Raw genomic sequence first — 12,320 nt, forward strand, 5'->3', positions numbered from 1 at the left:
AGAACAGAGTTCTACTAAACAGGAAAGCTGAAGGGAAAAATTAATTAATTAAATTTGACAGCCCACTGAAACAAAGACTCAGCCATGATATAACAGAGAAGCTAGGATTCAGAGTAGCGTGAAAAAGAAAATAACTGTCATACATATAACATGGTAAATTTGGTACTATTATTGTTTTAGAATGTCTAATAGTTTTAAAATTGTTGCCTGTTGAAAGATTAATTTTTCTAGAATTAAATTTGACTATTGTCTTTAAAATAAGCCACTTTAAAAGTAATTTTTATCAAGTATTATGAAGTTGGGCCATAAATATGCCCAGTCAATAGCTGCATAAATATGGTTTAATCACATTAAAATTTAAGCAACCATTTTACACATTAATGTAGTATGATTTCCATTAAATCTTATTATATTCATAGAAAAATTAATAGATTCATGCCTAATAACTTCTATAATATGAACAATATAGCAAATAAAGTAGATTTTTTTGTAGTCCTATGTCATATCATACAGTTTTGTGTGTCTTTGTATTTGTTTATTTACAGAGTATGCATTTTGATGTGCATACACACATGCACACACATATTTGAGGTAATATGAAATATATATATCAAATACATATAATTTGAAATGATACAAATATATTTCAAAAATATATATAATTTGAAATATACAAACATATTTCAAAGATGAATTTGCTTTTGCAGATTTTTCTGAATATAGACCATATCAAAAGAAAATAGCATTTTTGATGGCAAAGAATTCATATAAAATAAATCCACAGAGATTTACTTTAAACTTGTACCTGATCAAAGTCTTAGAACTATTTAATACCTATTCTAATTAGCTATGATTGCATAACATACCGTAAATAGGCACTGAGAAATTAGGAATCTATACTTTGTGTTTTTCCCCCAAAGAGGAGCAAAACTTCCTTCAGAATGGCCTCATTATGCAATGCCCTTTAGCACACTATTTACTGGAAAAAACTTCTAAATTCAAAGGAAATATTAGAATATTTTGGAATTAAATTTAGATTTCCTATACAAGTAGAAGTCTATGATTTGGAATTAGACAAACTGGGAAACATTTTTTTTCAATGAATATATATGTTTTTTTTCCCCTCTATTACCAATACTACCCCTAAATCAACATAGTTTCTATAAATATCAATGGTTAATAGTTTAATTTATATAAAAATATTATTGTATGTAGACTTTTAAAACACATTTTTAATCTACAAATCATAACTGCATACACGTATGGGATAAAATATGGTGTTTTGATATAGTTACACAATGTGGAAAGATTACATCAAGCTAATTAACATATCTATCACTTCACTCATCCTTTTTTTGTGATAAAATATTCTTAGTTATTTTAAGATATACAGTACATAGGGTTGATTATGCTCTCTCAGCTGTGTAATTTCAAAACTTATTCTTCCTAACTGAAATTTTATACACGTTGACCATCAACTTCCCTATCTTCTCCTTCCCTATCTTCTCCTTCCCTGTGTGCTTTCATTGTTTCATTTTAATGAATATTTTCATGATTATAAAAACTTTCATAGTTGACATCTAGGCTTGCTATTTTTTTTTCCTACAAGGATATCAATCATAAATTCTCTTAACAATATGTTGACAGTTAATTGGTACTCATTCTATGCAGTCATCACTGAATTCAAGATCTGGAGACGCTCCAGGGAAGACCAGGCTTCAAAGATACGAGTTAGAAGCTCCCAGTGTGATGCTATAAGAGCAACCACATATTGGCACTTGTGTTTTAAAATCACTGGTTGCTATGATGATCTGCATTTTATGCAGTTTTCTAAATGGCATATGGTAATCATTTCCAAGTAATTGTTGGATATAAAAAGTAATATAGAATGATAATATAACAGCAATATCCTCATCTGTATGATTTTTTCTGAATAAATCAAAGCATACTGATTTTTCATAGATATTTAGTACTGTGAAAACATTAATCATTTATTTATTAGTTCATGTCACTAAATAATTATTGAGTTATTTTCATATTTGTGTACTTTTATTAGCACATCTTACAGTAAGAAAGTACTGATATACAATGAGGTTGATTATACATTTAAAGGACAGTTGGCCCTCTGCATCCACAAGTTCTGTCTGTACAGATTCGACCAACAATAGATCATAAATAATCAGAAAATTTGTATTAAACATATGCAGATTTATTTGTTTATAATTCCCTAAATAATATAATTTAACGACTACTTGCATAGCATTTACATGTTATTAGATATTATAAGTAATGTAGAAATGATTTAAAGTATATAAGAGGATATACACTGAGGGTTTGAGTATCCCATGGGGATTCTTAGAATCAATCCCTCTTGGATACTGAAGGACGACTATGTATATAAATTCAACTTTGCCTGCTCTTGTTAAATGGCATATTCAGAAGAGAGCAAAGTGAACATAAGTGGGAGGGAGAAAAAGGGAGGAGGAGGAGGATAAGGAAGAAGAGGAAGGATAAGAGGAAACAGTACAAAACCAAATAAACATATAAAAACAAATGCATATATGCTGTGGTTGATCTTGCCCAGCTTTCTCCTCAGTGCTTTTGCCAAGTGAATATACATCGAGGCCTGAGTGTCATTTTTCCCTCAGGGGGCTGTGTTTTTCAAGCATGAGTCTGTTGATATGCTGGATCCATTTCTAGGTTTAATAGTACAGAATGCATTTTTTCACACTTCATAGCCTATAAATGAAGGTGACTATTCTTATCTAGGGATGTGGCAAAGGTAAAGCAATCTGTTACTGACTGAGGGGCTTTGAGGAATTTTCATGTATCACATTACAATTTTTTTAATTAAATATGATTTTTACTTCACCTCCTTCAAATTTCACATATCATCCTCAAACCTACTAAGATCACCCTGTTCAAATTTGATCATAGTCCTGACCCCTACCTGATACACTCCCAATTATCATTTCCTCATGTATTTTTCTTTCTTACATTGCATGTAAGCACTTTCTAATGTATTATATAATTTGCTTATTTATTATATCATGCTTATTATGTAAGTATGCCCTTAGCAATTGCAAACTCCATGTGGGAATATTTGTTGTTTTGTTAAAGAATGTTTCCAAATACCTAGAGAAGAAACCGGCTCCTAGGAGAAATAGTAATATTTTTTGAATTAATGCATGAATAGATATTCAAAAGTGATGCCCTTAGAACATTACTTTCGAAAATCTATCCATGCATTAATTCAACAAATATTAAGCCTAGATGCCTGTTACATGTCTGTGACATATAATCATGTTAATATTTTTAATGAATGTTCTTGTCTAAAAGTTATCTTAAATGTAATATGAAAGATAATGTCCAAGAAAAAACTCAGAAAATGTAGCTCAGTTTATAAATTTGATTTTTTAAAATTTATAAAATAAACAGAAATGTCTGAGATAAATGAATATAAATAAATGAAGTGTGTGGAAAGATTTTTTTTTCCCCTAACAAATGCCAGGAAAGATGATAGCAATGAATGAAACTTAAATAGAAAGCTTTAATAAACTAGTTTATCAGCAGCTGGATGAGAGAGCTTTAATTGAAAGTGATTTAGTTCTTAGAATTGGGCTTAATGCAAAGGCTAACATAAATATTAGCATAACAAAAAATAGTCCCTTCTCTATCTAATAGCTAATAAAACAATTGCAATAAAGCTAATCATTTTTATTTTTTAATGAATAGGACATGATAAACTATTTTCATATTTTTAAGAACTCCCCATAATACCCTGTGCCACAGCACATGCAAAATTAAATCTAATAAAAGTAGTAGAGATTGCAAAATACAAAGAAAATTGCAATTGAGAATTTTGTCAATACGGGCATTCATAAAGCATACACATTTTATTATTATTATTTTTATTTTCCTAACTTATAAATAGAAGCAATAATTATAAAACAAATCTTTTTAAAAATAGTTTTTAGTTGTAATGGGTATAATACTTTTATTTATTTATTATGTGGTCCTGAGTATCAAACCCAGTACCTCACATGTGCTAGGCAAGTGTTCTACCACTGAGCTAAAAACCCAGCCCCTGTGAAGCAAATCTTATCACTTGGAAAGTACATTAAAATATTTGAAAAACAAACAAAGGAATGAACATCCATTACAAAATTGATTCATGATTTTTTTAGACCTGACTGTGTGATACCACAATCTGACCAATTTTAAAGGGACACATAAAAACCACTAATGATATTTAGACTAATATAAATTAATAATAATTTACTATTTAATGAACTATCTGATAGCTTCAAAGCACTTAAAAAAGGTGAATAATACCTTTCAAGTTCAAGACTAGTGAACATTAAATATCAGTGTAAAACACTAATAATAAAAGTTGATGCAATGAAAGTAGTAAATCTCTTTACTTAAAACTAGCACGCTTGGCTTAAACAGAAATTTAGAGATTTTTGTGGCTATTCAGTCAAAGTTATACATTAATTGAAAGGAAAATTTATACTTAAAAGAATAAAATTTATTTAAAAATCTTCTATAAAACCTAACAAGCAAGAAAAATACTATTATTAACATGTTAAATTAATAAAAGTAGTGGAATTTTCCTCTCAGGATGTAAGTTCTTCACTATAGTATTTTGCCTATTTTCTCTTAAATATTCTAATCAAAAGTTATTTTCAGTAATTCAAGCTATAAAATATTTATGAATAGCATATGTGCTATGTTGAAGCATATATATATATATATATATATATATATATATATATATATATATATTTGATGCAATCAGAAAAATCTTCCCTGCCTGTTAATGTAATTTTATAATGGGCAACATTGCTACTTGAGTATATCTATTCATCTTCCATCATGTTTTAATAACAAAGTGACACCTAAGAAATTATTCTTTGATCTTTCAATAAACTAAGCCTGAGCAGACAGAGGAAGGTGAACAGGGTTAAATTGGCATTGATTATTTAAGACACATTCATCATTTATTTAACAATTTTCATCATCACAGAAGTATTATAATTATGGGCCTGTGCTGAGACACTTTAATTTGTTTTATAAAAAAAATTGTACTAGGTGCTTTAGAAATCAGAGCATATTGTACAGTAACATTAGTTTCAAAACTCCTGATAAATCTTTTTAGGACAGAAGTTTACTGCACAGACCTTTAAATTTACTCACTACAGTGGATTTTTAGTGAGTAAATTTTTCTTTGTACCTTATTCAAAATGTGTAGCAACAATGATCTTTTTAAATAGTGATATTTATGATGACTCGTAGTCTCATGGTCTCATATATGCTAACATTTATACCCATGAAACATTATCCTGAATGATCAGTAAAGAACAGTTTATGGCCAATATTGGCAGCTAAAGAAAGCTTTATTCGATAAGGGAATATAATTACCAGTCATAATGAACAAGATTTCTACAAGATTTTTCCTTTTCTTCTTTTAAGCACTGCTTTTAAATTATAAATAGATATGACACATATCTATATATACTATATTTGTGAAAATTAACATTGAATGTAAAAATTGAATATAAAATTAAAAATGAAACATTAAAACAAGATTATAAAATAAAATTATAAAATCAAAATCAAAATATAAATATATACATCAAAAATATAAAACAGTATGAAATTGAATAATTAATAAATTTTTATTTTTATGTAGAAATATTCAATAATATTTTAGAAGTATATTAAATGTCTTCTGGTCATGGGAGAAATTATAATATAGATGAATCACATACTTCCAAATAGTAATGTAACTCATCATTCTTAAAGTATTTTACATATTTATAACTTGTTTATTTAAAATATTTCCCTCCCCAATTTTTTACATACAAAATGCCCTATTAATAAAGTTATATCCACTTGCCTTCATACATTTTTATTTGTTGATTCTGATTAATATGCCTTTGAATGCATCAGTAGGAAATGTGAAACATGAAATCTTTAAAACAGATTCCTATTCTATTTTAAACAACTACTCAAATAATAATATAGACTTATATAAGTGGGTTCTTTAAAGACTCACTGCCAAGAAAGAATTATTCCTTAATTCAATACAGTCAAATACATTAAGCTTTTACAGTCATTTATAAAAACAAGCTAGAAAAAACTAATATTTTAGGAGGAATTCTATTTTCTATGGTTTAATTTTTCATTTTTATTTACATGTTTAGAAATATAAACACTGTTGACATAAGAAATTTTGTAGAAATGAGAAAAGTATAAGGCACAGATGGGCATATTCATAAGAGGCTGCTGGTAGCTACAGTGTTAGGATATAACAGTTCACAGCTTAGCTGTTTCCCCAGAAGTATCATCCATTCCTCAGTAACCAATCTTCACATGTAGTCACTGCTAGTGTTGCATTTTATATTCATGTTCAGTCATTCAGGAAGTTAGAATTCAGTCTCCCAAACATCTTTTCATTGAACGGATTAAAATGGAATATTTGAGTTGACATGCACAGTGTGTTTCCTTTTCCTTCTTTTAAGAACATATTACTTTTTACACAGAGTACACACTCTCACAAAGTTTATGTGGTAGTGGACAAATGACTTCACCTTTGTGGAATTCAATCAACTTACATAAAAACGGAGGGATTTGAAATAGATGGATTCTAAGAAAACCTGTAACACCTGTTTTGTTGGAATATAATTTGGTGGGAATTATAGTTTCATTGTTCTTACTGAAAAACTCTCTGATGTGCAGATGTGTAAATTCATGGGCTATTGTTATTTCTAAAACTCATTTGGATTTATATTCTAGGTACTGATATACAAATAGGTATTGAAAAATTTTTCGATGGGAAACAAAACATCTTCCAAAAGAGATAAATACTGAATAACTTGTAGTAAATTCTCTTCAAACTCAATAAAAATTTTTCTTTTAAAAATAATAACCAGATCAGTAACCGTGGTGCATGCCTGTAAGTAATCCCAGTAGCTTGGGAGGCTGATGTGCTGAGCAATGCAGTGAGACCCCATTTCTAAATAAAATACAAAATAGGGCCAAGTGCCCCTGAGTTCAATCCCTGGTACTCTGCCCATAAATAAATAAATAAATAAATAAATAAATAAATAAATAAATAAATAAATATCATGACCAACATCATTTCAATAATGTGTAATGCTAGAAATCAGGATGCATTGTGGTCAAAAGATAAAACAGGAATTTACATTAAAATCAATGTGATAGAAAAATTCAAAAAAGAAGCATAACTTTAATGGTTTTTAGAAAAAAAAATATAAAGTCTATAAGTATCTGAAAACAATTTGTGTCAGAACTTAAAACTTTCTTTTTTTCCTTCAAAAACAAGTAGTTCTATATTAACTTTATTAACACAGTATATTAATATAGTGTACAGGCAACAGAAAAGTAACAATCACTTTTATGTTATTTCATACAGTGAGGATACACAGATAGGATATACATCTTCATAAAACTTGAAATTATTTCTGTTCTACTTATTTTGTCAAAAATGCTAAAAATATAAATAAAATTTTTAAGTAGAAGAGACGGTTCTCTCAAGTTTTAGACACAAAATAACAGAAAATTCCTTTATTTTTCATTGAAGGAAAGTTTAACATTATGAATTCAGGCAAAATATGAATTTCATAACTGTGTTTAAGAAAAGATGGGTATTCATATCAAAGATTGTCACAATCATCCAGTGTTATTAGAAGCAATGTGTATTAAAACATGTTTTACTATCCTATTTTGAGAGTTCAAGTATTTCACACTAAGAAAAAATACTTTCAATTAAATTACTTTCTGTTTCTTGCTCTGAAGTCCAACAGCCAAAATATAGAGTAAATTTCTCTGTAAAGGCGTGTTTCCTTTTGTGTTTCGGCATGTAAAAAATAATGTTCTTGGCCCTTGGCGATTGCAGACATAAGAATTTTATTAAATTGTTAATAAATAAATTAGCACTTTCTTAAAAATAAATTGCCCTAATATTCTAGTATGTATTTTCCACATGTCTGCAATTTCACAAACCCAAACGAATGTATTAGAGATGTTGGTTTAAAAACATTAATAACACATTGCTATGCTAGTTGGTGCCTGTAATTATCTTTTTTAGTTCTGGAAGGTATTTGGGGATTGTTTAAGAGCAAAAAACGAATGCTGTGCCACTAAATCCTGTTAAATCAATGCATAGACACAGCAGCAGCAGAGGTAAATAAGCTGTGGAGGTCTGAATACCAATAAAGAAGATAAAAATGGTTTTACATAGCTACTTACATCACAGCTTAGAAGTTCAGTCTGTGTAGATTTATCTACTCTTGAAGCAAAAGCCTTCTGTAAATGCTGAACTTTTTCCTGCAAAATGAAAAAAATAATTGTATTGTTGGTAAGTCATGTGCTTCTATACTAATACTTATTAAAATATGATTAGTATGCAATTCATGATCTTCTCAGTGTGTACATACAGTTGGTGGTTTTCAAATCAGCCTAAATATTGATAGCTTTAATTTTCACGTCACAATTATCCTACCTTAGGTATGTTTTCTTCTTTCTAGTCTAGAAGATATGGAGTCAAAGTCATAGTTGATTGTTGGACACAATTTGCTTGAATCTAAGACCACCTGTTTATATTGTTAGCTGTTTTTTTTTCAATTTTTTTTAGTTGTAGATGGACACAATACCTTTATTTTATTTGTTTTTATTTTTATGTGGAGTTAGGGATCAAACCCAGTGCCTCAAACATGCTAGGCAAGTGTTCTACCACTGAACGACAATCCCAGACCCTGTGTTAGCTGTTTTTTTTCATAACTAAATTGATATGAGATCAACAAAATCATTTCAAAATATTTAAATTTCAAAGCATTTTCAATACATGAGAGAGCCATAGGATTCAATTTAGTTTGTGTAAAAAATTTTATGCTTCTTAATTCTCTCTAGGAATCCCTACACATTTGGATGTCTGTCTTTTAAGGAACTGACACTACCCCAACCCTGTGATAACTGGGTAAGAGGAGGAACACATGAAGGAAGTCTGGGGTTTCATATTTCAAATGCAAGGGTACTAATTCTTGATCCATTTATTTAACTGGATTTTGGTGTGTGGGCTTCTTTTCTCATTCCAAAACCTTTACATAAAATAAAACAGGATCAGGGACTTAATTATTATGTAATGTGTTTACAGCTGAGAGATTTGTTCTCTCATGACCACATCTCATGTTGGGTTACTACTGTCATTCTTCCCCCTGCTACCCTCCTACACTCACTAAAAATTAAACCCAGTGACTAATGAGTCACATTCTCAGTCCTTAAATTTTGAGATGAGGTTTTTCCCAAGTTGTCCAGGCTGGCCCTGAAATTTCAATCCTCCAGCCTCAGCCTCCAGCAGTAGCTAGAATTACAGGAATATACCACCCAGCCTGGCTTCTATTACCATCCATTTTAAAGAGAGAAAATGCAGCTTAAAAAGTTTAACTTGAGAAAGTTCCCAAAGAATTTGTTTTGACTAGCCTATGTTTAGACTTCACTTAAAGGAAAATTCCTTTCATTTTCTTTTCTTCTGAATGCTTAACAAAATAATTTTATAATACATTAATGATTAAACACAAAACAAAACAAAAAAAATTACAATTTACTTTCAATTTTCCCAAGGTTTTCAGTAGTTATCAAAAATCTCACTCCAGAATTCCAATTACATAAGTTTCTTCCTTCCCCTCTCACTTTTTCCTCCTTGCTTCCTCACTTGGTTTCCCTTTCCCTCCCCTCCACATCACTCCTTCAGTTCTGGGATTTCAAGATTACTTGGGATTTTGAATGAATTCTCAATATAATTTAGGTAAACAGAGTTTGTTTTATTGTAAAACAGAAAAGAGATATTATAGGTACTTTTAATGTCTCATACTTTCTAATATCCTTAGTCATAAAAATTCTAGTGCAGCTATTCAGACAAAAATGAAAATTAGATTAGACAATTCAAGATGTGATATGAGGTAAAACTGATAAGTGTCTGAAAAAATTTAAGTGAAAATGTGGCTGCATTGTCCAAATTAAAAGGAGCAGGAGGGCTGGGACTGTAGCTCAGTGGCAGAGCACTTGCCTAGCATGTGTGAGGCACTGGGTTCGATCCTCAGCACCACATAAAAAAATAAACAAAGGCATGCTGTCCATCTACAACTATAAAAGAGATTATTTAAAAAGTGAGCAGGAGCACATTGTGTTTATTCAGATGTATATTAGGAAGGGTGTTGGAGAAGAACAAGGAGAGTTAAAAATAGGTACAGAAAGCAGTAATGTTTGCTATCATTGAAAGGTTGCTCAGAAAAGTTTGATTATCTATTTTTTGAGGTAGATGGAATCATAAACATCTGAAAAGTAAATTTCCATAAGTATATAAACTTTGTGTATAAATTCAAGAACAAGAGAAAATAGCTAGTAAAAGTTTCCATTATGCTTCACCTCACATTTTTATTGTTAAGGGCTTCTGTCCTAGGATAGCAAATGGAATGGTCTGGTAAAGTCAGCCTCATTGGCCTGAGTAATGAGTCTAAGGAAATTCAAAAAAGATAAATATAAAACTCAAATAGCTTCATAACCAGTATCCTGATCAAAGCAAAACAACAATAATTTTAAAAATACCTAATGAAAGCTGGGCTGTAGCTCAGTGGAAGAGCAGTTGTCTAGCATGTGTGAGGCACTGGGTTTGATCCTCAGCACCACATAAAAATAAATAAATAAAATAAAGGTATTATTATCCTTCTACAACAAACACACACACATATTTATTTTTTTTTTATTGTCTTAATCATATCCATGGTATAATTTTTATTAAGATTTAAAAATGTAGGTTGTTATTTGTAATAATTGAGACAGTTGATTTGAATATAGTACTGATGTTTCCATATTTTTTTCAACCACTACATGCACAAACAAGCACAAACAGAATCTTTTTTTTAATTTTTTTTTTTTTACAGAAATGGAGTACAACTTTTCATTTCTCTAGTTGTATATGCTATAGAGTTACATCATTCATGCATTCATACCCATATGTGAGTGTAATAATGTCCATATCATTCTATATCTTCCCCTCTCATACTATCCCTCCCCTCTTCTCTCTTCCCTCTGCTCAATCCAAAGTTCTTCCTTTTCCCCTTGCCCCTTGCCTATTATGGATCAGCATGCACTTATCAGAGATAAGTGTTTTTTGGGGATTGGCTTACTTCGTTTAGCATGGTGTTCTCTAATTCATTTACCACAATTGCCATAATTTTATTCTTCTTTAAGGCTGAGTAGTATTCCATTGTGTATATGTACCACAGTTTCTTTACCTATTCATCTATTGAAGGACATCTAGGCTGTTTTCACAGTTAGCTATTGTGAGTTGAGTGAGGTGGCTGCATCTCTGTAGTGTGCTGATTTTAAGTCCTTTGGTTACAGACTGAGGAATGGCATTGCTGGGTCAATTGGTGGTTCCATTCCAGGTTTTCTAAGGTATTTCCATACTGCTTTCAAAAGTGGTTGTACCATTTTGCAATCTCATCAGCACTGAATCAGTGTACCTTTTTCTCCACATCCTCACCAGCACTTATTATTGCTTGATTTTTTTTTGGATAATTGCCATTCTGACTGGAGTTAGATGAAATCTTAGAGTAGTTCTCATTTGCATTTCTCTATTTGCTAGATATGTTGAATATTTTTTCATAGATTTGTTGATAGATTGTATATCTTCTTCTGTGAAATATTTGCTAATTTTCTTAGCCCATTTATTGATTATGTTATTTGGGGTTTTTTTGGTGTAAAGTTTTTTGAGTTCTTTGTATACCCTGTAGATTAGTGCTCTCTTTGATGTGCATGTGGTAAAAATGTGCTCCTGTTCCATAGGCCCATAGGCTCTCTGTTCACTTCATTAATTATTATTATTATTATTATTATTATTATTATTATTATTATTATTATTTTGCTGGGATTGAACCCAGGGCCTTGACACACACATATTTAAATACATATATTTTTAAAATACCTAAATAAAAACGATTATTTTTAGACATAAATAAACAGATACATTTTCAATCAAAAAGTCATTATCACTTTTTCTTATATATTTGGATTATGTATTATGTATGTATATGTGTGCCATATTCAAATGTGGAGAGTAATTATAAGCTTCTAATAGATGACTTAAGTAACAAAAATTAAAAATTAAAAATCTATACCCATAACAATATATATACTTGTCTTTAAATTTCCCTTTTCAAACAATAACGATATCTTTGGGATTCTTTTTCTTAATTGAGATCAATAAAATATATACAGTAAAACAAAGAAAA

At 30.0% G+C, this 12,320-nt stretch overlaps 1 protein-coding gene across 1 annotated transcript in view; it reads right to left on the reverse strand.

Moving 5' to 3' along the window:
* Nucleotides 1–12,320, reverse strand: part of Ccser1 (coiled-coil serine rich protein 1) — a 660,775-nt gene that overhangs the window by 4,183 nt on the left and 644,272 nt on the right. The window contains exon 9 of the mRNA XM_071614850.1: nt 8,278–8,355. Coding sequence (XP_071470951.1) covers nt 8,278–8,355 — 78 coding nt within the window. The remainder of the gene's footprint in view (nt 1–8,277; nt 8,356–12,320) is intronic.

This window comes from Marmota flaviventris, chromosome 7 (assembly GCF_047511675.1).
Source record: "Marmota flaviventris isolate mMarFla1 chromosome 7, mMarFla1.hap1, whole genome shotgun sequence".
Classification (NCBI taxonomy): domain Eukaryota; kingdom Metazoa; phylum Chordata; class Mammalia; order Rodentia; family Sciuridae; genus Marmota; species Marmota flaviventris.